We start from the raw sequence: 27,817 nt of genomic DNA, 5'->3' as shown, positions 1-27,817 counted from the left end.
TCCAGAAGGACTCTGAAACTAGGAAGCACCTTAGTGTTCAGCAAGCACTTTCAAGGTCATCCTGTTATCCAGTGCTGCAGAACACATTTCTTCCCACCTTCTTTAATTCATTTTCAGATAGCATCAGTTCACCTTCCTATTTCCCACACAGATAGGGTAATAGCTCTTCTACATGTTCCACATGAAAATGTAATCAAAGCACAGAAATATGCAAAACTACAAAACAACTCCTCAAAACATTCCATCCTGAGAACGCAAAACAGGTTGAAATGCAAAGAAAGCAAGGAGTAGTTGTTAGCAGCAAGCAGCGTAATTTCTACTCATTGACTTCTTTGCTGTGCTGTAATCTTTACTTTTATTTATTGATGATAGGATCACAGTGTACTTCCTCTCATAAATTACCCAGAAGTATCATTTTCTGTATTTACTACAGCTGTTCATGCATAGATCTGTCTTTAATTGAAGGAAACGAGTCACAGTAAGATGTGTTTTTAAAATTAACCTCAAAATACATTCTTTTTCTAAACATTTCCCTAAACTCTATTTCAGTAAATTTTAGTTCTTTCTTTCTTTAGTGGAATGCGTAATGACAAGAATGCTTTGTGAATGCATTGTACAGGACAAAGAATGTAAAATATACAGTGAAACTCAACAAATCTCACAGAGAAGAGATATTTAGGTTACTCTTTGATGCTAAGTACAGAATGCAGTAGACTGAATATATGATTGTATTTAGAGAAGTAGGAAAATAAGAAGGAGGATGGAGAACTGGAGAACTGGATTAATTTTGAAATAAAAAATCACAGTAAATCCTTGTGCACAGATAAAACAGTACAGAGAAATACAGGTTATTCTAATTTCTTTATATATCTGAGTAATTGAAGAAATCAGGTGATATAGTAATTTACAGTAAGGTGTATATACAAAAATCCTCTATGAAAAGCAGGATTATCACATGTATTGCTATATAAAACCAACAATCAACTCTGAAGGGAAACCAAGGTAAGAAAAAGAAGTGGTATGAAATAGGGTCGATGAACTTTTCGGTTGTCATATTGTGTAATTTCTGCTATATTCCATCTCTCAAGCAGAAAAATAGGAGATCTTTTTTTCACCAACAATTCATGATTTCAGGAAAGAAGCAGGCAGAAGTACTCTGTGATGTTCTGTCCCTTTTAAGCCAGAAAAAGCAAGGATCAGAAACAGTGCTGTCCCTTGTCAATGGCATAGTTCCTAAAAGCATCAGGTACCCAAAGGCAGAAGTGCTGATTGAAAGGAAGAGGTCTAGATGATCTGATTAGCAGACAGGGGGGGTGGAATGCTTGTGCTTTCTTTAACTATGTGGGACCACAAGACCAAATTTAGACAGCGCACTTAAGCTTCTCTCCTAGGACATGTCTAGAATGTTATTTTCTTAGAGTGCCTATCCAAAATCCAAAGTCTAATAAAAGGATTTCTGTAGGAGAAATTGTGTCTGTAACTTGTTTGTTAATTACCCTTAATGGATCCTTTCCTCCATGAATTTCTTTTTGGCATCCATGGTATTCTGCAACAATGAGTTTCACAATTTAATTATGCACTACATGAAAAACTACATCCTGTTTGTTCTAAACTCTCTGTCTCATCATTTCATTTCGTGATCCTATTTCTTGTGTTACAAGCAAAAGAGAGTAATTTCCTTTTCATTTCCTCCACGTAACGCATGGTTTTCTGCCCTTCTTTCATATCTCCCTTTCTCTTGAGTCTTCTCTGCTCCAAGCTGAGTTACCTAGTTTGATTAACCTCCCTTTCATACATTGTCATCCTCTGTGATATGTTTCTTCAACCTTATGATTTCTCTGCCATTCTTGAGATGGGCCACACTGCTTGTCATGGAGGCAAATGCAAGGGCTACTCTTTTACATGCAAAATGGCCTCCGAATGGCATTCATGGAAAAATTTACAGAATCCTTCAGTAAATAGTGGATTCATAGCGTGGTGAGTGAATGAATGAGTGTGAGAGTAAATAAAGATGTCACACAAAATCCTTCCAATTAGTTCTACAGAAACCTCCTAAATCTAACTGCAGTGCAAAAATGTAACTTCAGGTAAACGGCTGTCACATTTTAAAAGTGTGCTCAGAAGTTGCCTGTGGCTGTAATATTTGTGGTTTCAGATGTTATTTTCCTTCACTCCATTACCTTAATGAACTACTTATGTATCTTTTACTTTCATAGTGCAACATGGTACATCTTCCTCCACTGCTAACACGTAAATTATTTCTAATACTTGTGAACTATCAGTTAGTGGAGTTGCTCTTGACATTATGCACTTCCACAACTACCTTCCTGTATTGCTTTGAAGCTATATAGGAGTCCTTCTGCATTTCTGTAAAGTTCTGGCTCATGACAGACCTGGATTTAAAGTCTGGTGAGAGGATTTGAACTGCTATAATGGAATGTCCTTGTTAGAAGTGTCTCTTAAAACGTTTTTGTTTTGTTTTGTTGAGCATTACTAATGCTACGTTTTTATCCTGCACGGAAAACTCAGCTTTTAAAATTATTTTAATAAACAATTATTCCCTGTACATGGGATTTGTTAGAGAAATTTCTGGTAGTTTTGATTCTGTATTTTTTAATATTTGAGAGTTTGTTTGTTTGTGTTCATGATACAATCTGGTAAGACAGCTTCTTGTGCTTGATCTCTCCAGAGCTGAACTCAGGATTAGATGAAGAAAAGATTTACTTCCTGAACATTATTACACTTCTACAATCACATATTACAAAAAATTGAGCTTAAATCCGGGGCCGTTATTTGGAGAATTTATGGTGATGGTAGAATTCTGAGAACATACAGACTGAAAGGAAAATCTTCATAAAGCTCAGTAAAGAAAGAAAGATCTAAGGCTGACTTTTGATTTGTAAGCCTCCTATGCTTTTGCCAGCTATCCATGAAAACTCTGGGGAGCTCTAGACTGAGCTTTATCTACTTGTAGTGAAATCTCCTGTTTTCTGATTTTTTTTGTTCCCTTGTTCATTTTAAGAAGCTTATGTAACTTCCATGACAAATATGGTTGCCTCCATGCATAGCATAAAGATGAAGAAAATGCAGTGGCTAAAGTCTTTAGTTTGGTGAAGCATTACACCTAAAAATGTGTCATATACCATACTAGATTGCTGGTATCTGACCGTAACCACAGTGAGAAGAAGTCATTGCACACTTGCAGATCAATTCTCAAAGGTCTTTTACAAGCTGGTACCAGAATTCTTGAAGCAGTCTGGTATCTCTCCTAAAATGAAATTTGAATTTATCTCTTTGCACAAGGTCTTTATGCTATTTCAGTCAGATGCATCCCTTCAAAAGGATGTTCAGTGGCTTCATAAGGGGCTTTTTTGCTGCTTCCCAGACAGGAGTGATTTTCAACTGTGTTCTAATTTCCTAAAGGAGAAAATAATCTAAATATTGCCCTTGTCAGAACTACTACAGAATTTCTGTGGGATTGGAATCTAATTAATCATATGAAGTTCCTCAATAAAATCCAGTCATTTTTATATGTTTCCCATATCACAAGCAATTTTATGTACTTTCAGTTCATAAATGCAAGCTTCATTCAATCTGAAACTGTAATATTCAATAAAATTTTCCCCTGATATGAGTCAAAAATGTCCTAAATGAATTTTGGTCCATATTTTACTGTCTTTGCTTCCAATTAAATGATCTGTGAATACTGGCAATTACACTGCCTTCCTCTGCCAAATCACTGAAGTATCAGTAAAGGGTCATCATTTAAACAGCTACAAATTAATCACAAAAACCAACCTTTAACACATCCATACAGTGATTTTAATGTGGAATAGCCCCCTTATGCCTCTTAATTTTTCTTTTTGTAAATTACAGCTGTATTGCATCACAGGACATTAAACACGTTTCAGCTCATGGGACTGAGACAGACATGTTTTGAGAAATTGAAAACAAATGTTATAATAGGATAAATGATAATATTTGAAGCAATAACAGTTTCCTAGTAGACATGCCTATTTAATAGATTGCTTAGGTTTTCAGCTTGTAAATGTAACAGTATCTTTCACTAGCTGAAATGATAGAATATTTTTTTAAAATTCTAAGTTTGACAGTAACACCAAAAGATGCAAACCAAAAGGGCAAGAAAGTCAGCAACAAGTGTAGAATTAATTTGTGAAATTATTCTCATTAGGTGAATTACCATTGTTAGCAGAAAGTAGATAGGAATTTTTTTTCAGGTTCCAGTGGCATATTAGTGAGGATTCGAACTGCGTGGCTTCCCAGTGGTGCAGTGGTACCATATTAAGAGGTCTGTATGACAGCAGAAGAGAAGGGGAAACAGGGGATGAAGATAGGATAGTTTCTTTTTCTTGTATAGGAGCTATTGGAGTTAGAAGGCGTGTTGGGGCAAAGAGGAAGTAAGTTAAAATATTCATAGTATTAGTTCCATTTTTACCTGGAAACCAAAAAGGGTAGACTGGTAGACACACAGCTCATTTATAATTGGCAGAGTTGGAAAGTCCTGAACACCTTAAGGTAGTAAAATATCTTGCTGGATAAAATGATCCAGAGAGGAGTGTGTCAGGAGCCCAGTGGAGCCAAATGCCTCAATAAACGTAGTGTGTCAGCCCCTCCATCTTTATCATGAAAACAGTGGTGCATAGCAATATGTTTTGGTCTGGTGTCATGATCTTCACAACCTCTGCATAAACCTGTAAACTAGCAAGTATCTTCTGTGGTACAGTATGCTAATAACTATTCCTCTTTGAGTTTGCTCATGGGAAGAATAAATATATAAATAATAATATAAGACATGAATAGAAGAAATGAAAACTGCTTGTTCCAGCTGAAAGTGCAAGCTTTTAACTGGGTTGGAATTTTGCAGTTGTGCTCTGTAGGTACCAGTGAACCTTTTAATGTTTGATCTGAAAAACGGCATATCCAGTTACAAACATGGAGCTGGAACATTAACTCATTAATACATGATAGGAAAGAGAACCATATTCTAAACTCCTGAGAATATCTGCACTGTCAAACCTTCTTATTTCTCACTTGGCCAGCACTTGTTAGGCTGATAAAAACTGAATGCAAGGAGGTATTGTTTAAGAAGTGGTTTAAAACTGTATATAAACCAATTTGACATACAAACGTGTGCTACTTGTGGTGATTTCTTCGCAATCAAAAAAAAAAAAAAGCAATAGTGAGACAATTATTTTTAGTTTTTCTCCATTATTATTACCAACGTTAAGGTCACTAAGGTTTCCTGAATGCAGAGCTTTTATTCTACAAGGTAAATGAACTCCTATTTAGCTAGGATAGCCATCATTTCATTTGTCTGTATATTTTCTTTCTCTACAACTCCCATTGATCAATATCATTGACTGCTAAGTTTTCTTAAGCTCAGAATATTGATTAATTCTTGTCAGAGTGGCATCTAAGAAAGCTGAGATTGATGCATTTGGTGTGTTAGCAGAAGTCCTCAGCTGTTTGAAGGGGATCTGCTTCTGGGAAGAGTAACTGGTGGCAAGAATACATGATTAACAATATGTAAATATGGAATCTTAGAAACAAAACTTACCTCGTGTGAGACTAAAACATCTTTCTGCTCTGTACTTCTTTCTGATTTGGTTGTAAGTAAATGCAGTTTGCTTGTAAGTGGCAAAGATTCTTAAAGCGTCATGCAAGAAATAAAGGTTTACCCTTAATTATTGATTTCAGGATGGACTTATGATATTTAATATCTCATGAAAATACAGGAACTGTGAGAAGATCTTCATTTTTATATAATTGTCCTCTAGAAGCTGGGTTGTAATTATTTTTATTTCTTTCTGCCTCTTTTCAAAAAAATGGCAGTTTGTGGTGTTCTTGAATATCTTTGGCTTAGATGATAATGTCAATATCTTGAGGGTTTATAAACTGTTGCTTACTATACTACATACTGCATTTCATGTCACTACTGAAAACATTTAAGCATTTAGAAGGCCAGAAGCTATCATTCATTGTCACAGACATGATGTGATCCCGGCTATAAAAATGATATACAAAAACCATTATATTTTACACTTGTGCTTTATGTAGCTACATGTATGCCAATAGTTCAAACAGAACTTCATAAAGTTGAGTCATATACATGGCTGCAAAAAGACAATTATCTATCTGAAGATATGATTCAGTACAGTTGATGTCCAAACATCTCTATAAAAGAATTCCCATAGAGATTTTGGGAAATGTAGCTCCATTTAGCACACAGGTTGCACATTCAGACCTTCAGTGTATTTTCTGGTCTTGTATATTCTGTAATCTTTTTCCTATTCGTTCTACATCGTTCCTGTTCAGTTATGCCAAATGTGTAATAAAGGATCATGTATGACTAATAGTAATCACATCAAGGTGAGAACTTTAAGTCTCTTTTTCCTCTCCTGATTGCATAACGTTGTCCTCAGGAGTTACTAAAGGTAGCCCATACATGTGACAAACACCTTTAAGACAGGGAGAGAATGGCTGAAAATCCTTGAAAGTCTTGGCACATTTTGACAGCAGGTATCATAAAAATAAATTGCTGTTAAGTAGATCTGTTACTGAGACAGGTTTAATTCTCTTGGATCCAACTGAATAGTTCATGATCAAGTTTTATTCCTGTGCCAAGCTCACAGTAGCTGACCCATGTCTTCTTCTACCCTCAAGCCCCACCGAAGAGGGGAAAATATCTTTCTAGCTCAGAGTTGTTCCTGAGGAATCCCTTACTGTGCAGAGAGCTAAGAAATAGTAGTTTCTTTGGCCTCAACAGGTTTGATGTGACTTTACTTCAGCTCCTGCCTAAAACCAACAAGTGACAACTCAGAATCTGTGAGGGACCACTAACTTTGCCTCTGCCTGAAAAATATTACTCACCCAGTCTGGACATTAGTTCAATGCTGTGACTTCAAGCTTCGTCTTTAAGCATATTTTAGTCCTTTTATAATCTGTCCTTTGAAATAATGTGATGACTGAACATCCTGGTCCAGGTTCTGGCCATTCCAGAGCTTTTACATTTTCCTAGAGATGCAAGACAGACAATGAAGTAGCCAGCTGGGGATTTCCCCAGCCTACAGCTAGCACAGCTAACTAGGCATGGCTCTGCATTGCAAAGAATAACAGTATGGGCTGGGTAAGTGAGAGAGCAGAGGACAGAACAAACTGTGTTAATAGGAGCCCCGTTGACAGAGCTGGGAGAAGGATAGAAAGTTTACCTCCAGAGCACGATAGAAATATGTAAGATTCATTTTCTGTAACATTATTGTTTGCAATAAGTTCACCTCTGTAAACAGAATAGCAACAACAGCATGTTTAATGAGTTAGAAATCATGCTACAAATAAAGCTTGAATTCTTAGAGGATTAATCATCTCCAGTAATTTCCATTTTTAAGAACATGTATTTCTAGAACATGTTGCAATGTGTTTTATTTCTCGTATAGTCAAGCCTGAAACTGCAAGATGCAAAGATCTCATATAAAAGCATTCCACGTTCTCAATTGCTTGTAATGGGTGTTAAAGGAGTTTACTTATTTCAGGGCGCCAAACTCTTTCATAAAAGCTGATGTTCATATTCAGAAAAATGTGCTGTTCAAATCAGTGTCACGAAACTTTAAAACTTGAATGCCATAAAAGTAAGCACAATGCATGAAATAGTCCTTCATGTTCTCCCTCCTGTGTTCATTTCTTTTAGTGCTGGAGTCGGCAGGACTGGCTGTTTCATTGTGATAGATGCCATGTTAGAGAGAATAAAGCATGAAAAGACTGTAGATATTTATGGCCACGTAACTCTAATGAGAGCGCAGAGGAATTACATGGTTCAAACGGAGGACCAATACATCTTTATCCATGATGCACTGCTGGAAGCAGTGACATGTGGAAATACCGAAGTGCCAGCCAGAAACCTGTATGCATATATCCAGAAGCTGACACAGATAGAAACAGGCGAGAATGTCACAGGAATGGAACTGGAATTTAAGGTACTGGGGTTTTTATGTTGCTGGGAACCAAAAACAAATGGTGTAACACTTAATGCTGTTATGTCCTCCACGAATTATTTCCAGTAATCAAAAGATAAGACATCGGCAGGCTAATATTTTAAATTAGGAAGACGATCCTTTGTAAAATGTACAATTCTATCCTCCATTGGTGTCCAGACAAGAACCGTTCAGTGAGGGTGGTTTAACCCTGCTGTTCCTTTATTGTTTCAATAGCTTGAAATATGTGTTTGTGTAATGGTTTAATACTCACATTTGTCCATATGCATTAATGGAGCAGATGTTAAACTTTTATAAGGTGTTAAAAGAAGCTTCACAAATATTTAGGTAATGCAATAGAATATGGAAAAGTAAGCATCTGAAATAGAAATTGTTAATGGATAATGAGCATAGAGCATCGAATCTGATAGTATCATTTGGTTTTGTTATATCTGGCCTTAATTCTTTTAATTTATTTTCAACAGCGTCTTGCTAGCTCTAAGGCTCACACTTCAAGATTCATCAGTGCCAATCTTCCATGTAATAAATTCAAAAATCGCCTTGTCAATATTATGCCATATGAGTCTACAAGGGTATGCTTGCAGCCAATCCGAGGAGTAGAAGGCTCTGATTATATTAATGCTAGTTTCATTGATGGATACAGGTACTAATGTTGATGTGTTCTCATGTGGACTGTTTTAAAAGTTTACAAAATTATTTATGTGATTATATTGAACATAACAAAATTTAGTATTTAAATTTAGTATTGTTTATTATATGTGCATGCCATGTTTGTTGGAGTGGTTTTTCAGATATTAATAAAAGGTTTAGATTTTCACCCACGCAATACAGGAAAATTCTGTAAATGACATAGAGTCTTAAACATATTTTTACTTACCTTTAAACCATTGAGAGCTCCCAGTATCTTTTACATGCTGAAAGTTACTGAGATTTTAAGCATATTCATGATTTGGAACCTCTATTTCTTCACAACTATTCTGCTTAAAAAGATACACAGAAATAATATACAGGCAATAGACGCTCTGTGTCAAGGTGATAACCTGTGATCTTGCAACACTGATTAAGACTAGACCTAGCCACCAAAAGCATTTTATACATAAAAAGTTGTGTAGCCCACCAGCATCTTCATGACAACACAGAGCAATAAGCCCTCAGCTGACCTAAGCAGCTGGTAGAAAAAGACATGAAGGAGAAGCGGTATAGTTTCCCTAAGGCAGTTTAGGTATACCTGATTACCTGTATCCACAGAGATCATTTTCTGAGCCTCTGCTCATAGTTGGAAACAAGCTTCGTCTTCACTGTGACCCACAAAGGTGTTTCTTTTGATTGAAAGAAGCGAGAACAGCATGAACTGGTCATCATCTTACAAAGCTGCTGATGCAGAAGCTTTTAACAGCTTGGTGGTAGCTTCCAATAGTAGGGTATTAAGGCCTGGAAATGCAGTGCACTCCATTCCTGCCTTATTTTTGCTGGAGGCATCTGACTGTTGAAAAGGAGTTAATAAAGAAACTGCTTGATGCTATAATTCCTAAACTTAATAGATTGTTAGACAGTTATTTCTACAAAATGAACCAGCACAACTAAGTGTTTCTTAAGTGCTTTTTACAGCATACAAAATTGAGCTATTAGAGTTGCATTAAAATTTAAATAATAATGATAAAGACATACATCATAATATTAACAGAGTAATTTCCCTTTCAAAGTTCCAAAAATAAAAAGCCATAGTTTGATTAAACAATCATAATAAGGTTTTAATGTGCTTGTTATTAATAGTATATACATTTTTCCTCTAGATAATGTTTACATATAAACAGAGAACGTGTATCAATTCATTTTGTTTGATTAAAATATTTTTCTTAATTTACTTTTTTTCAACATAGACAACAAAAAGCTTACATAGCTACACAGGGTCCTTTAGCAGAAACAACTGAAGACTTCTGGAGAATGCTCTGGGAGCATAATTCTACAATTGTGGTCATGCTCACTAAGCTACGAGAAATGGGCAGAGTAAGTACGACTGTAATATTCCTTTACTAAAATGTTTGTTACAATGATTTTTTATTAAAATATTTCATTGTTATGGGAATGTCTAAAGATAAAAGTAAGGATTTAGGTTCCTTCTCCTTTTGAAATATCGGTGGCATTGTTGATCAGCAGGTGGAAGATTTTCCAATCTGTAGATGTGTTGCAATAGACAAGCTAGACATGGCATTTTGTTGTGGGACACACTGAGATTTAGCAACTGAGTTTGCATGTTGATATTCTGAAGTATGCAGAGGGAGCATTGCTGTCTATTGAAAAACGAAGATTTCTTACTTGGAAACTTCACTTTTGCAGCGTCTGTTTTTAACAACGTTAAAAGAGTGTGGTATTTTTGAGATCTGAATGTCTTCCATGTGTTCATAGCGCTGAACTTCAAAGGTTCAGCACCCAGTTTACAGTCCGAAACTCATTCAAGTGCTGCTTTGTGTAATGGAAAGAATGAAGCAGTTTACTATCTGGACAGGATTACATCAAGATAAAGCTGGTATGTGATATGTGAAATATGAGTCAGGCCATGTATCTGGGGAATAAAGATGATTCAGGACATGGCTAGTGGATGCAGAGATAGAGTCTTTACTGAGGCCGGGGGGACTTGCTTCACCAGGGGAGAATAAAGAAAACTGAAGTGGCCTGAAGATTTAAATTCCATTGTGTATTGAAAATTAGGCGAGGGATAGCTCTTGTCACTGGTAAATAATAGAACTGAGCAGAAATATAAATGAGTTCAGATGTACAGCAACCAGAGAGAACCCCTTTGCAATGCAATATTGAAGATCATTTTTTATTCTAGGTATGGAACTTCATGTTCATAGCAAGACGAACAGTTCATGTTCCTGTCACTAATGGCACTTTCCATGAGTATTACACTTATCTGAGTGAAAAAGGTTTTATATCAGTTTATGATAGTGGTCTCGAGTAACAGGGAATGTATTTTGCTTCATTATTTTGTAGGAAAAATGCCACCAGTACTGGCCTGCAGAGCGCTCAGCCAGATATCAGTATTTTGTGGTAGATCCAATGGCAGAGTACAACATGCCACAGTATATTCTGAGGGAATTCAAGGTTACAGATGCAAGGGTAAGTTAACATAGCATTACACTAGGTCACATAAGTTTAAAAGAAAATGTCAATTTATTTCTTTTCCTCTTTTTTTTTTTTTAATTTGCATTATTATTAGAAAAACCCTAGGGGTGTACTTTCTGCAAGCAATAAACAAAAAGCAGATAAAGTTATTATTAAATGAATGGGATCTTTGTGTAAGAACAATTGACTTCATTCAGATCTAACATCAGGGCAGCACAACTTTTCAAAGTTCTGAATAACTATTTGGACCGAAATACATTAGATGATTTGAGGACCACTTTCTCTTTTTTCCTCATTTCTCCCGTGATCATTTTTGGGGGCAATTTTTGTCACTTACAGCTGTAAATATGTTGTTTTGCACCACCCTCTAGGCTGAGTGAGTATGAAGGTTAATACATTGAGATTTAAAAACTGCAGAGCAAATAGCATTTGTAAGAAAAGCTTGACAAGCTTTGCACATTATAATTTGATTTTTGGCATAGCATATTTTCAGCACTCTCGTATATCTACAGAGTGGATACATGCAGCTGTGACCCTGACATCCTCATTTTCATACTGCATTTCTTATCTGAATTCCTGAGTCCAAAACTGAGCACTGATATAATATTAAATGTACATAAACTTTAAATATATATTTGGCATTTCTCAGACTTTTGATTTCTAACACTTCAGTCTGCATGGCAGGAAAAATTACTAACAGCTTCCATTTTTGTAAACACTGTAGAATGCTATTTGTTCAAGCAAAATAGCAGGATGTACTGTCCAGGAATAACATGAGTGATTACTCAGAGTTGCGAGTCAGCATCCAAAATATTAGACTTTCTCATAGTTAACTAGACTGCTGCTTTTAATGTTAACTTCAAGTAAAATCAGGTACTACTGACAATTAGCTAGACAGTATTGTCACTAACCAAGTCAGCACGTGAACATTTTAATTTGGCAAATGAGACTTAGGTGTGTGTTTTTGAAAAGAAACTGTAGACACACTGGATCTGATTTTCATTCTATTTGAAATCTAGTAAAGATCACATGACTTATAGTTTCTCTAACGTATTTGTGCTTAGCAAAAGTGCAAAAAACCAGGCTCCTAACATCAGTCCTTAACCACACCTGTAAACATAGACAGTCAAAGCCAATTTCAGTACAACTGTCCTGATAGCTTTCATAGGTCATGTCTTAAAAATCTGTTCCATCTCAAGCTGGAAAAGGTCTTACGTGACATAGTTCACCAAGCTCAGATCACAAAATAAAAATGATAACAAAAAGCCACAGATGGAGTTGAAGTGAAGTGTCTGCAAACAGTATATATTTCCAAAAAGTTCTTTCAAGAGTTTATAAAGAACTAGGATATTTATGAAAGTCTGGTTCATAATAAACTCTTGAAAGAACTTTTTCAAACCAGTAAAAAACCTGAATACCTTAATTTGCCAGAAATAGTTTTATTTGATCTGATATTAATACACCTGTTTTAAAAAGTGCCAAGCATACATGCACCTTGGCAGTCCTGTTGTGACATTTTACCATCACATATCATTGCTTCTCAAATTTTAAAAATCTCTTTACCTTGGTGGTCCAGATTTTGTTAAACAGCACACTGGCAAGCTCACAGGGCCATCTTAAATTTTCTAGATGTGCTGGGAAACTGTAGCTCCTTCCAAATTTACTGGAAGCGGTGAGGACTACTTACCAAAATGTACATTATAGTTTTCCTGTGGTTGAGCTTTTATGGCTGTCACACCCAGTAATTGAGACCATCTAAATAAATTGTACTCAAAGAGGAGTAAATGCTGGAGCAGTTGTAACCAGCCTCTCTCCCTCTTATCTCCAAACCCATCTGTAATGTTAGAATACCATCCCTGCTCTGGCAGGGATGGCCAAGCTGGCCAATTATTCCCCAGGGACAAGGAAAAAAGCACACTGCCTTTGTAGATGTCAGCAACAAGTTTCTGGTGTGGAACTCCCTGTTATTTCTGAAACTGAGCTGTGAATTGTTGTAAGGTGAAATTGACCTCTGTAACTGTTTCAATCTACTGCTTCTGACTGCTTTATACTCACTTTCTCTGTAAGCTCTGGAGGTCAATATGTTGGAGCAGTCTCATTTAAGGCTAAACTATTAGTGATGGCTGTAAGAGAGTATTATAAATTCTACAGCCTCATCAAAAGACAATTGAATATCCTTGTGAGGAGCAAGAAGAAATTCAAATGGTCAGCCAGTCAATAGGATGATACATTAAAAGCCCTCTGCTCCACGTAAGGATCTGAAAGTTCTGTATTTTGATAACTAACTGTGCAAACTGTCACAATATTTGAAAGTAAAGATTTTAATAAAATTTGGCATTTGTATTTGGACTGCTGTTGGCAAGCATGTCATTAAAAGAAAGCAGCACTGTTTATAATGTCAGTAGCAGAGGGAACTGTGTAAGAAATTGCAGATCAACTCCCAATATGCTTTAATGCTAGTCTAACATCAGACTAACTAACTTTACTTCTGTGCTCATTAAATAGCATTAAATAACAGAAGTTATTGCCATTAAAACTAAATCAGAACAGTGTTTACAGACTTGCACTGGATTATTGAGTTATTACGATCATGAAATATACCAATACCGTTGATTTAGACACACTTGAAAAACAAATATTTACCATCGAATCTATTTTGCACATAGAAATTTGTGGTCTTTCCAATGACAGCCTAGACTTACATAAAGTAGTGTCTTTCTTATCTTTTCTACTCCTAAAAAGTTACTGTTATTCTAGCGTAATTCCTGTCAGGGTCAGAAATTGCTGAAGAGCTTCCATTTCCTTAACCAGCATGTTGCAAGTGAGTCAGAGTTAAGGTTTTCTGTCTTCACTTCAGAAGTGTGGGAGGTTATTTTGGAGGGAGTCAACCTACTGTTTTGTCTTCTTGATTAATTAGTGTAATGTGCCTAAGGCTATCTGAAGGATGCAATTTCATTATGTCTTCCTGGGGGAAAATGGGATCACAGGGACCATTATGAGAGAAGTCTGCATTAACAAAATGCCATTTTGGTAGGAAATATTTAGTCCATTGTGTTGATGCCGACAAGAAATAAAACTGGGTAAACGTTTTCAAACAGATTTTTTTTTTTTAAGTGGGCAAAAACGTTCCACAGCAGTAGACTACCAAATTGTCACATTGATCTAGTGGGAGTATAAGAGAGAGTAAGTCAAAGAAATGTATGTGTGTCCTCTCATGGAGCAGTGACTGGCACACACATCCATTTTCTGTTTTCCTTACTCATCTGAGACATGGGAGGCAAAAACCCACGGTACCAGAGGAAACATAAAAGCAAAGTATTGTTTTTTCCTTTGGTTATTTTAAAAATCACTTCTATTTCATTTCAAAGGTCTGTAATAGCTGAGTGCTTGTGGTAGAGTTAAAAAAAAAAAGAAGATCGTTCTTGCCTCCAGCATAACTTGTTGCTTTTTGGGGGGATCTCCTATAATCATTTCAATTCTTCATGAGTTTCACTTAGTAGAAGACCATTTTGAAGACATGGCAGAGTGGGTGCTTAGGAAAGAACATGTCCAGCGGCACTAGTTCACATCAGTAGCTCATGTGCCCATGCTTTTATGCTCATGCTTTTAAAGATTTCAGCTGTGCAGTTTGACAGCATCAAAATCATCAAGAACAATGTTTGAAAATTCAGAACAAATTTACTTCATCCACTTGTATTGTATTTTTTCTATTTATGTGTCCTAACTGTTTACACATTAAATAGGCATACAGCAGAAATTGGCGTATAATACTTCCAGTGGCTTCATTATAAAAATAACCATGCTGCAGTATTCTGCAGTTTTAAGCAATCCTGTTAGCATTCCCAACCAAAGGGAATTAATTAGCAGCTTCAGCCAACTTGTTTTGAGAGAGGAAGCTCTTCTTCTCAATTTTTGAAGCTGTTAGTGAATGAAATTACAGTTGTTGAAGAGAAGTTTATGGTTTGTTAAGCAACTGGCTTGTCTTGACCCATCTTCTTCCAGGCAAATGTCCACCTCATAGAAAGCACCATACTATTAAAGATATCATCTGTAAAGGCGTCAATGACTAAACGAGTCTTGTCAGTGAAGATATTCCTGCCATGCAGTAGATTAGCATATCTAGGAAATGGAGAGTCAGATTGGATGGCCTTATTCTACCTGCTCTGTATTTAAAGGAATTTGCAGTCTGCAGGATTCAAAACATAACTTACCAAAAAAATTGTATAACCTGGTGAAGTTGTTACATCTTTAGCCTCAGACACACTTTTTACACAGGCAGAATGTCAGACAACTCTCCTATCCAGTGCAGAAGGGAATCTATGCAATGTTGTTAATGAAACTGCACTTCTGGGCCAATGTGTCCAAAAGCACCAGCCAGTATTGCAACTGAAAGAGTCTTCATAAACATGATCTTAGCCATTTCCCACCTCCTCTCAATGTCCTTGTTTTGTGATTGTCTTTCTGGTTGTTGGCTGACTGACTTCTAGCCGCTGGAACATGCTTTTGGAATACATTATTTGTGTCTTTTGTTAAAGGATGGCCAGTCCCGAACAGTGAGGCAGTTCCAGTTCACCGACTGGCCAGAACAAGGAGTGCCAAAGTCTGGAGAAGGATTTATTGACTTCATAGGCCAAGTGCATAAAACAAAAGAGCAGTTTGGTCAGGATGGACCAATTTCTGTTCATTGCAGGTAAGTAAACAAAGCCTCAAAACAACTCATATGCAGATTTGTTTTTTTCTAAAGTTGATTGCTGATTGCAAGGAAGGTGTATATGTAAATGGAATTTCATAGGTGAACTATAAGAAAATGTAATCAAATAGATGTAAAAAGGAACACATAGGACTGCTTTATGAAACGGGATCTGTTCTGTGACATCCCCTTTAGACAGAAGAGGTTCTGAAATATGTGGAAGCACGTAATTTTTTATTCACTTAAAAATGTCTCTAATGCAGGGTAAAAACAATATGGTTAATGCTACACACAGTGGTACAGAGAGCCTTATCACAGGCTGCTATATCTGATTTTTTTTTCCACTAGTAATTAAAATTGAGGCTGTTACATTGGTGGGAATTATTAGCTGTAAACAAGCTAGTTACACCTCAGTAGCACATTAGTAGCAATCAAGATGAGACAAATAAAATGATAGCTATCTCGAGAAAGGGAATGGAATAGAAAGCAGTGTTTAGAAACTTTGCCTGTCAAAAAATCATTGAGGTTTCGATTGGTGAGTTCTAACTTCAGAATGTAATGCCCATTTTTTAATGTGATGACTTCCCTCAATTCCTTTACAATTGATATGCAGATGAAAACAGCTTGCAGGGTGTGTAGGAATAATCCAGGGTGGTCTTTTTTAATATTCCTGTATTTTGTATTTATTTTTCTCTACAGTATTCTGAAGTCTATAGCAGATGGCCAAAAATAATATCTTTATCTTTTATCTCTTATTTAATAAATTGTTTTCTATAAGTTCCATTAGGATTTTAGATACTCATTTTTGCAACATCATTAAATAATTTTTTGGTGGATGAAATGTCATTATTTATATAACAGAGATACAAAATACTGATACAGGTTCCAAGTCCTTCCTGCAAGCCAAGTAATGCCCCAATACTAGCATGAAGACAAAACGAACAAGTTTACTAGAGCATATGAATGTACAGAGGGAGAGAGATTCTTGTCCTTCCAAAGCCAGGAGCAACCAGAAGTTGTTAAAACACCAGTGTGTTTTAACAGAGTTCCTTATGCTCCCCTAATCTGAAAGACTGGCAAAATAAATGTATTGGACTACTTGAATCCTACTTTTTTTGTGTGCCTAAAAATTTTTGTGGCCTGCTAAGGAGAACAGCATTGCAGAGCAATGTTTGGGATTCATTTTGCAAGGGAAAATGAAGGACAACCGTGATAAGAACAAGTCTTATTCTTCCTGACATTAATGAGTCTTGAGAGCAGAGGAGTATTAAGCAATATTCATGCCTTTATGTAGACATACATAACAAAGCAAAGCGATGGTATTCTTCTAAGTTCTTTGTACCATGCAAACTTGTCCACTTGTGACTGCAATGAAATACTGCTTGCAGTAGGTTATGCATCCCTTCCAAATGGTTGTGATCTTTCAAGCTGAAATTATGGAGATTTCTACCATTGACTTTGGTAGAAACAAAGTCAAATCTAGTATAATTCATCACGGTTTGGTCTTTAAATGTCTTATCATCATTGTAACAACAATCTAGAGATTGGTAATGCTAATCATAACTATCAATGTTAGTCAACTTACGTGAATAGGAAATGTCCCTAGCAAATTAGTAAGTTTATTTGTTTCTTTCAGGAAGCGCAAGATCCTGGGTACCTGCACTTTCTAGTGTTTGTGGAATTATTGTAATAATGCTTCCAGTTTGTACCATGATGAGTTTTTAAGGATTTCTCTTGTACAGAGAAATTCTTCAAATGACAAACTCCCCTAGTGCCACTTCTCTGTGGTTTCCTTCCCAGTATACACATTTTTCACAAGTTTGCTTTGTCTGTTACATAGTAACCCCTGCCACCCACAATTTTAAAATGTTCTCCTTCTGTGGCTTTTTTACAGAGTGTGTTACAATTTAAAAATTTCCAGCCTCATCAGGAAGTTAATTAAAACATAGTTAAAAGAGCAAAAGGGCTGTTCACCTTGAAGCAGAATTTTCACTTCAACCAATTTTAAATATTTATAGTCTTGTTATTCCAGCTTTTAGCTGGAGACTGAGGAAGACCACCCTTTCCCAGCATGCATTCAAGATGTATTTTTAACAACAAACTCTTCTCTCTTAAAAAAACATCAGTACTTCCTCATGGCTCATTAAAGCATCCTAACTTCAGTTTCTAACTGTGTAAACTTCAGTGGCTCATACTACATCATGAAGTAGTGCCTTTACCATTTATTGAATTCAGGATTCTTTAAAACCTATGTTGCATTGCTTCATTAAATGTCTTGGTAGAACTCAGTTTGCTCTTTGGCTTGCATTAAAAGAAAGTAGCTGATCATTAAAATGTTACTAGTACTTATGTGGACTTCCATCACTCTTCAGAAATCCTAAGTATCTTCTAATAGGAATTGATACAATGTTAAAATATGCTTGCCACTTTCAGAGAACAGGATCGGTTTCCTACAGACTTTAGCAAAATACTACACTTGATAGCTAGTTAGGATTTGCAAGCATTGAGATCTTTCTGTCTTCATCATTAAGTAGCTTCTCTAGATACTTTTTCATTTCTTAGGAACACAAGGCAACAAATTAATTCCCTCCTTTTGCTGTGTTAAAGAGTTCTGAATAGTTTTTTAAAGTAATAAAGATTTGACTAATGTATGAGGCTGGAGGTCCTCACACATATTTAGAAAATCATACGTTTTTGTTGCATATCTTTAAATGGTTGAGCAGGAGCAAGGAGGATGGAAAATAGTAATCTGCCTTCACTCTGCTGGTCACTTTCTGGGCTATTTGGTTTAGATCACATTGTCGTCAGCTCTATAAAGTCCAAGCAGGTTCCAGTGCTATTTTTCCAGGATTTTTTCAGCATGTTTCTTAAACAGTAGCTTTCTAATTTACCTCATCAGGGAAAGGAGACTTTACACTCCCGTTGCTCTAGATGACCAGGACCGTTGTCATCACATATAGGTAAACCAGCACTGAGAGCATGATATTTTGTCAAGTTGTGTCTCAGTTGTCCTTTGGCTTCAGCTCTCCAAAGGCACATAGGTTATGCAAAATTGCTAAATCCAATCACATATATTTAATAGCCCTAGCAGTGCACTGATCGAGACCAAACACTAAAATACCATCATACAAGTTGGACATTCAATTTCCACACTAGTGTCATGAATTCACTGGATCTCTGTCATAGTCCGTATCAACGTTCAGAGTTCTTCAGTCTTCCCTGCTGTTCATGTTCTTCCACTCTCCTGTCTACTGAATAGGTGTCATAGATCTCCAGCTTCCCAAGTCTGTCTGACTGGAGAAAACCTTGTGAAATATTAGTATCAACAGTGAGATGATGGGGTGTTTAATTTCCACCTATACAAGTTCAGACTTGGAAAATCTTTTTTTCTGTGTAGTTACCTGTTTCTTTGTCCAAGAGTCATCCTCATGAATAAGTGATTGTTTAATTTTAATAACTGACAACTATTGTCTTTATTGATTACAGGAATTTCTATCACTTCTTGGGGGTTTTAGCTAGTAACAGAAACCCAACACAGAACAGAGAGCAAACAAGCCATATATTGAAAGAAGACAATTCAGACCGATGTAGACAGACATGGTATACATATATCAGTATTGGAAAGCTAAAGATGCAGACTGCCAGACTTGACTAAAGCTGTGTCTCAAGGTTTTTGTGTATCCGTTATTTAAATTGTAGTGTTTATGAACAATTTTGGCTTAAGTAGTTGCCAAGCCACTCTCCATGATATTTGAAAAGTCGTGGCAGTCAGATGAAGCCCCTGGTGACTGGCAAAAGGGAAACATTGCACCCATTTTTAAAAAGGGTAGAAAGGAGGACCCTGGGAACTACTGACCTGTCAGCCTCACCTCTGTGCCTGGGAAGGTCCTGGAACAGATCCTCCTAGAAGCTATGCTAAGGCACATGGAGGACAGGAAGGGGGTTCGAGACAGCCAGCTTGGCTTCACCAAGGGCAAGTCCTGCCTGACCAACTTAATGGCCTTCTATGATGGAGTGACTACATCAGTGGACAAGGGAAGAGCTATGGGTGTCATCTATCTGGACTTCTGTAAGGCCTTTGACACGGTCCCCCACAACATCCTTCTCTCAATTGGAGAGACAGATTTGATGGATGGTGGATGAGGAATTAGTTGGTTGGCCGCATCCAGAGGGTAGTGGTCAATGGCTCAATGTCCAAATGAAGATCAGTGACAAGTGGTGTCCCTCAGGGGTCCATATTGGGACCAGTACTGTTTAATATCTTCATCAATAACATAGACAGTGGGATCAAATGCACCCTCAGCAAGTTTGCAGACTACACGAAGCTGAATGGTGCGGTTGACACGCCTGAGGGGCGGGATGCCATTCAGAGGGACCTGGACAAGCTCAAGAAGTGGGCTTGTGTGAACCTCTTGAGGTTCAACAAGGCCAAGTGCACGGTCCATCACCTGGGTTGGGGCAACCCCCAGTATCAATACAGGCTGGAAGATGAAAGGATTGAGAGCAGCCCTGCAGAGAAGGACTTGGGGGTTCTTGTGGATGAAAAGCTGGACAGGAGCTGGCAATGTGCACTCGCAGCCCAGAAGGCCAACCGTATCTTGGGCTGCATCAAAAAGAGTGTGGCCCGCAGGTCAAGGGAGGTGATTCTGCCCCTCTACTCCACTCTGGTGAGACCCCACCTAGAGTACTGCATCCAGCTCTGGAGTCCTCAGTACAGGAAAGACATGGACCTGTTGGAGCGAGTCCAGAGGAGGGCCACAAAAATGATCGGAGGGCTGGAACACCTCTCCTATGAGGAAAGGCTGAGAGAGTTGGGGTTGTTCAGCCTGGAGAAGAGAAGGCTGCGGGGAGACCTTATAGCAGCCTTTCAGTACTTAAAGGGGGCTTTAAGAAAGATGGGGACAAATATTTTAGCAGGGCCTGTTGTGACAGGACAAGGGGTAATGGTTTTAAACTAAAAGAAGGTAGATTCAGACTAGATATAGGGAAGAATTTTTTTACAATGAGGGTGGTGAAACACTGGCACAGGTACGCCAGAGAGGTGGTAGATGCCCCATCCCTGGAAACATTCAAGGTCAGGTTGGATGGGGCTCTGAGCAACCTGATCTAGTTGTCCTTGCAGGGAGTTTGGACTAGATCACCTTTAAAGGTCCCTTCCAACTCAAACTATTATATGATTCTCTGATTCTATGTATTTCAATATTAATTGAAAATCCACTAACTCAAAGTAGAAGGTAAACTAGCACACTGAAGATGTGCAAAACAGGGAACATATGTAAATGAGCTAAAGTAAAGAAAGCAGTAAAATACCTTTTGGCATCTTTTTCTCTTGTCAATTCCAGCATAGGTCACTGGCAACAAACGTTCTCATTTTCCTTCACCATGCACTGATTACTGTATATTTGGACGAACAAACCAAGTCACTTTGCAATGAAGACTGGAGAGTCAGGAAGTACTTAGTAGCATGTGAAGTTTGCTTGAGTGCAATTATTCTCCCGAATGCAATGTGGTAGTTTGCTGTGGAATTTTGCTTAGTGAGCCTTTCCCCATGTAGAAATCTGTACACATATGGTGTGTTGTAACCACAGATAATTTGTAAGCCAAGTCTTTTAGCATTAACTGTCAATTAACATTCCCTTTTTCCTTTCTTTTTTTTTCTTCTATTGCAACAGTGCGGGTGTTGGAAGGACTGGAGTATTCATAACCCTGAGTATTGTGTTAGAAAGAATGAGATATGAAGGTGTTGTAGATATCTTCCAGACTGTCAAAATGTTAAGGACGCAGCGGCCAGCCATGGTACAGACAGAGGTGAGCAAAACAGTATTCATATACAATGGTGATGGAAAAGAAGGGGTATTTCCGCAGCCAAAAATGCACAGATAGAGACTGTATAAAATGTGCTTACATTTATCTCTTAAGTCATATAGGGACTATATGACTACAGTGTAAAATCTGCCATAAAGGTACTGGAAGGACTAGTTGCTGTTACAGCAGTAGATACTGCAGGCTGGGGAAGAAAAAAATCATTTCAGTAATGGATCCTAAATTATGGAGGTTGAGGAATACCATTTTCCAAGAAGCATTACCCATTTTTATTTAAACCTTTTTTTCCTGGCAGAAACGTGTGGTAATAAAGAAGGAGGCAAATTGTTTCTGCAGGTGGATCCACTGATATTTTGTTCCGGCAGCAAAGTGTTGTTCATGGCTTCAGACTGACACAGTATTATTTTCATGGTTTTCTTGACCTTGTGTCACCAAGCAAGTGGTCGTTTGGCCTGAAAATCATAATGGTAAATTCAGTGTTCAGAAAAACTACAGTGTAAATAATTTCTGTGCTAGCAAGAGTGCCATAGAGAAATAAGGGAAGGGATAAGCAGTATCAACTCATTTCCTGGACCTGGATGCTTGGAACTGTGTCACATCATAAAGAATACTTAAACATTTTCAGTTGTGCTTAATTTCTACTTAAATTTCTGAACAGGAGACTTGAACTAAGCCAGAGCCAATAGGTTAGGAGAACCAAGCAAAAGGGCAATAGAAGGGAAACATTTTAGGTCATACATTTTTTTAGTATAATTTGATTGACACTGGCCTTTAAATGACAGTCTGTGAAATTTAACTTGGTTCCCCAGAGTTTGCCATTTTCCACAAGAAAATTAAACTTGTTCAATAAAAGCTGGAGAGTCTTATTTTTAAGAAGACAACTTCATAAAAACTTATATGAAAAATAAAGATACTTATTTTTAATCTTGTCAGTTAGCCAAGTAAATCACTGTGACCAAACTGAAGAGTTAATTCCATTTCTTTTCCATTACCATCATTCTTCTGGATAAGCAAAATGAAAAATGACTGCTTTCTGTTATTCTGGGTCCAAGAAATAACTACAGTATACAGAAAAACTATGCTTCTTGGAGCCTACCTGACAAACACAGAGTTCAGCTATGCAATATATTCTCCCTCCTCCTACTTTGACTTATTTCTGTATGCTACCCTTCATTCCCCGCTGCTGAAAGTAGAAGTGTTGTGTACTCATTTTTTTCAGGATTCTGTGGAAAACAAATCTCTCATTCAGTAGTATAAGCTGCCAGGAAATATAATCCTTATTCAACAAAGCACTTGAACTCCATGTGGACCACACATACATTTAAAATTTACGCATATGTCTAATTCATTCTCCCACTGTTCCAACAGGAAGCAGAAAAGAACTATTAGTGATCACGCCACTACATTGAAGCAAATATCTGATGAGTTTCCTGGTCTCCAAAAGAATTGTAATTGTGATATTAACAAGTATGACCCATGTGGAGTTACCACATAGCACTGTCAGATAAATAAGCAGACCTTCTTGATATTTTGGATGGCTTTCAGAAGCTATTTCTTTTCTCTTTTTTCTTTTTCTTTTTTAACATTTAAACCCTGAGTGGCAGTTGCAAATGAGCGCACAGACATGCCATTTTAGTATAAGTGTGCAATATTACATAAATGTGCGAAAGGACTGCTGTGTGGGGGTGAGAATAACATGAAATGCCAAATGTTGGATTCACCAGAGGTATAAGCAGATCCCTCACCACACTGAATTTTTCTCCGTTTCCAGGTGTAGGTTGAAATGCAATCTGTTTCATGTTAATGAGGTACTTTCGCTGTGTATTTCTCTCTTAGGCCCTTTTCTTGCCACAGGCTAAGATATCTTCACATCTTCATCAAAGCCTATATTACTGAAAGGTTGGAATTCCCTTTGCTTCCTTAACAGGATTTTTAACCTGGTGGTTTTCCATACAGCATTCCATATTAAGGCTGCGGTGCATTTTGTCACTTAGTATGACAAAGTGACAGCTATTTGCTATAGAGTTAATTGGATATTTAGCTACTTATTTTCAAATACATGGAGGAAAAGCATCTTAGCATGCTCCCATAAGAAGAAAGCTTTATGCTGATGTTACATTAATCCAGAATAACAAATGGTCAATAGGTGGGTATATAGTCCCTGCACAAAGAGAAGCTGCGTTCTGTGGAAAATATTACTGCATTAAATGAGTGTTTATCTTCATCTATTGTAACTCAGACTGGTTTTCTGTTGATGTCAGTAAGAGAATATTGCTGAACTGCAGATGCATCTGTGGTATATTTGTCTGTAGCCACAAAGTATTCACTGTTAGTTGAAAGAAAATAGAAACCAACCAACAAGCTGGCTTTTTGATGCTTTTGTTTTCTATCTTTCTTTCTCCAGGATCAATACCAGTTCTGCTATCGAGCCGCACTGGAATATCTGGGCAGCTTTGATCACTATGCAACATAAAAACCCATCGTGGATTTTTATTGCAGGCCCTTTAAGATCCAGAGCCGCTTCTGAGCCATATGATGTGCTTTAGAAGTACTTCTTAACTCTTAGCTAAGGAGCGATTATTGGGGATATATAAAATAAAAAAAAACAAACAAACAAAAATAATGGGGATATATAAAACAAAAACAACAACAACAACAAAACCTATTCCATGTGGACCAAGAATTCACAGTTTAATAACCTAACCATAATAAAAGAATCCTGACCACTGAGGCGTCTGAAGGATCTCATTTACAGATACCTCAAGGGTTCGACATTGGTTGAAGTTAAAGGGAAGAGGAAATTAATCAGAAAGAATGATCATCTTGTTCAGGATTGCATGCTTTTGCAAAGAGGAATTTTGAGAGAACTGCAGTTCAGTTCAAGATGTTTGTTAAAAGTTTGGGTCCTGGCTTCTCAAACAAAGCAGACTCTTTACTTCAACATCACCCCTTCCCATTATACTGCTCATCATAACACTTTAGGGAAAATGTGGGAATGTTTAAAAAGAAAGTCCTTGATTTAGTTTTTTAGTATTGTAAAGATACTGCTGACCTGTGCTTCATTTTTAACTGTGTAAACTTTTTCCTTTTTTTAACAAGAGTTTGTCATTCAATGAAGTGAATTAAAGAAAAGGTTGCATAACTGTTAATCTTTTTGTTTAAAAACTGTAGATTTTTTTTAAGCTCTAGAACTGTTATCTGTAATATCGTGCTGTAGAAATAACTGTTAAATAATTTGAAAATTTGCACATTTTTGTGCAGTCCTATATTTATCTACAGTACCACATTCTTGTTAGATATTACTTTTACAGTTTTGTTTGTTTTATTTTTCTTTAAGAAAATACTCATTGTAATCAGTTAAATCAAAATGGGGCTTTTTGGTTTCTTTTGGAATCAACAGGGAGGCGCAAAGTATAAAGATGCTGCTAACACACACACACACACATGCACACATATGCACATGCACACCCACACCTTCTCTCTTTCTATATATGTAAGTATATGTAAGTATTACTGTCTACCCCCTTCTCTAACTCTCTGTATAGTTACAGAGGTACAGATAGGTAGATATTCACACACATAAACATATCAATTCTTCTATACCTGGATTTATCAAAGCATTGGGAAAGTTTTTCAGCATACTACAATTATATTAAAATACTATTTGATCATCTCTGCATTTCCAAGGTCCATAAACTTCTGTTTCAAAGGGAAGTGAGGAATGCACATCATTGATATTTGAATGTCATCTCCATCTCAAGTAATATTTCTATCCACATTACCACTTGAACACACACACATACACACACATGCACACACACACACACACACACAGAGTATGTGATTTAGGCTTCCAGTGAAGTTCAATATTTGTAACACTATAGTGCAATAAGAAATCATATTATTAAATGTAGGAGGTGTGCATGTGGGAAAGGTCAGTGCATATCCCTTTAGGAGGGGAGAATGTTGTAATATACTAGGTATTAAGATGTTTTAAAATTGTATTCAATAGTATACTGTCTATAGTGTGCGCTATATAATTTACATTTATCGTATGTAACAGGGCAAAGCCAAACACACATTGCTCTGTGAAATCAAACGTTTTGTGGCATACAGCATTGTTTGGGGATGCTGGGTTTTATTTTAATTTTACATTTAGAGTGCCTTATATTTGATGCCTATTTTCAATAGCATTTCTTTAAGTTAGCCTTCATTTGTATTTAGTTCAGTTTGTTCATATCTCTGTTATTCTTTTCAAGCATTTTAATACATGTATCAAAAAATTTTGAAAAATATGCATTTCCAGTTTCTAATCAAGTATGGATGGTAATAAATGATAACCCAAAACACTTAGGTAGTCAAGGACCTTTATCTTTCCATATTTCAAATAACACACCAGCCCACAAATTAAAAATCTATTTCTCGTTGGCTTTTCAAACCCACTGTGTCACTGGTTATAGTGTTATCATTGCAGGTATGTAGCAGTGCACTAGCAGTAGTTGACATTAGCAGTGCTCATGCATCTTTTTTTTTTTAATTTTGGGCCAAGTCCTGCTCATTCACTTGTGTCAACAGATTGTTAAAGTCAAACCATTGCTTTCAGTGGGAGGGTTCATGTCAGGCTAGCAAGACTGAGCCCACAGGTTATATTTGAGAATGACACTAAATTTTCTTCCAGGGAACAAAGAAAATTCTGTAAACAGCACAAAGTACTTTTTGAGACTCTTATTAGGATGCCATTTACATTGACCCTGGTTTCCATCATGCCTTCTGCCATTGTCAGTACATGAGTGTTAAAGGAATTCTTTCTTTGGGGTTTCAAATAGGAGCATTGGTATTGCTTGTCAATGTGACCTCAACTTTTTTTATTCTTCTTCCACTTTTCCCAATACTAGCAGAAAGAAAAATATGAAAGACCAAACTCTAGCAAGCATTGTATCTGAGCACTTTTGTAAAGAAAAAAAAAAAAAAAAACCAAAAAAAAAACCCAAAACAAAAATATAAATATATATATATGGAATAGAAGTATTATAGAAGGCTACCTCAGAATGAGATTCTATAACTTACATCTGAACCAGAGAAGAATGTGCACTATGTTTCTTTTTCTTCTTCTTTCTTGATTTGTATTTTAAAGTAATTATTGAAGTGTCAGGTTATGTGATGTGGTCGTGTTCTTCAACTCAAATGTAGAGGATCAGAAAAACACAATAATCACAAAAGCATCATTTTGGAAACATAGACTAGGGAAGATTCTTGCACACTGGATCTTTAAAAGGATCAGAGCATTCTCCCTAGCAGAGTGTCTTGCAAGCTGCAAAGAAAATGAGGGAATAAAAAAAAAAAAAAAGCAGAGTCAATTTGAGAGGAAAACTGTTGTACAACTAAATATTCCCTTTAGGTTTTATGTTTCTTAAGATAACTGTTAGCATCATTGATGTGCATTCCACTTTCTGTATTCTTATATGTAGTCATTCTACAGTTAATTTAAATTGTGAGCATCTTTGTCTACATACATCATACATTTCCAAGCTTAAAATTGGTTGCATCAGCATAACCAGTACGGTGCTATTATTTACATTTATATGTGTAGTTATGTCTAATTTTGTAATTAGTTGCAATGGGGCAAACCCCCACAAAATATATAAAAATGATTTATACAAAAGTTTAATTTAGCTCTTTTTTTAAAAATTATTTGAGTGGTTAGATAGTGGAGAGGATGGCTGGGGGAAGGAGTCGCCCTCTAGGGAGATTTGCACTTTCTATATATACCTTTGTACTATGCACTGCCCTATTGATTCTACACCCAATAATGTTATAACTTGAACCCATCTGTAAGAAACTGCTTATAAAATCCACTTGTGTGTATTTAAATGACACAGAACATGTAAAAAGGAAAAAAAAAATGTTTGCAATGACTAAAAAAAAATGCAACTGCTTTTTTTCCTTTTATTCTCTCCTGTTTATTTTTCTTTTTTTAATTTTATTTTCCTTTTTTTCTTTTTTTTTTTCTTTTTTTTTTTCTTGGTGCCCTGATACTCCACAGATATCAGAAGGCTGCAGGTCTCATCATAACCATCTGTTATGTGGCTTTGCCATTCAAGCTTGGAGTGTCTTTACAAAGATAATTAAAAAATTGTGTTCTTTGCTCTCGTTTTGGATGCATAGACTG

General features: G+C 36.7%; 1 protein-coding gene across 4 annotated transcripts in view; it reads left to right on the top strand.

Annotated features, from left to right (window-relative positions):
* The window catches only part of PTPRD (protein tyrosine phosphatase receptor type D), a 386,895-nt gene extending 360,309 nt beyond the window's left edge, over positions 1-26,586 (top strand). For all 4 annotated transcript variants that reach the window (XM_075526932.1, XM_075526931.1, XM_075526929.1 and 1 more), the window contains 7 exons: positions 7,706-7,991; positions 8,474-8,652; positions 9,890-10,016; positions 11,004-11,129; positions 15,671-15,825; positions 21,498-21,633; positions 24,053-26,586. In XM_075526932.1, coding sequence (XP_075383047.1) covers positions 7,706-7,991; positions 8,474-8,652; positions 9,890-10,016; positions 11,004-11,129; positions 15,671-15,825; positions 21,498-21,633; positions 24,053-24,121 — 1,078 coding nt within the window. In that variant the 3' untranslated portion in view covers positions 24,122-26,586. The remainder of the gene's footprint in view (positions 1-7,705; positions 7,992-8,473; positions 8,653-9,889; positions 10,017-11,003; positions 11,130-15,670; positions 15,826-21,497; positions 21,634-24,052) is intronic.
* Positions 26,587-27,817: the final 1,231 nt, after the last annotated feature.

Source organism: Mycteria americana, chromosome Z (genome assembly GCF_035582795.1).
Source record: "Mycteria americana isolate JAX WOST 10 ecotype Jacksonville Zoo and Gardens chromosome Z, USCA_MyAme_1.0, whole genome shotgun sequence".
Taxonomy (NCBI): Eukaryota; Metazoa; Chordata; class Aves; order Ciconiiformes; family Ciconiidae; genus Mycteria; species Mycteria americana.
Note: the sequence above shows the minus strand (reverse complement) of the source record. Positions and strands in the feature narration are given on the sequence as shown.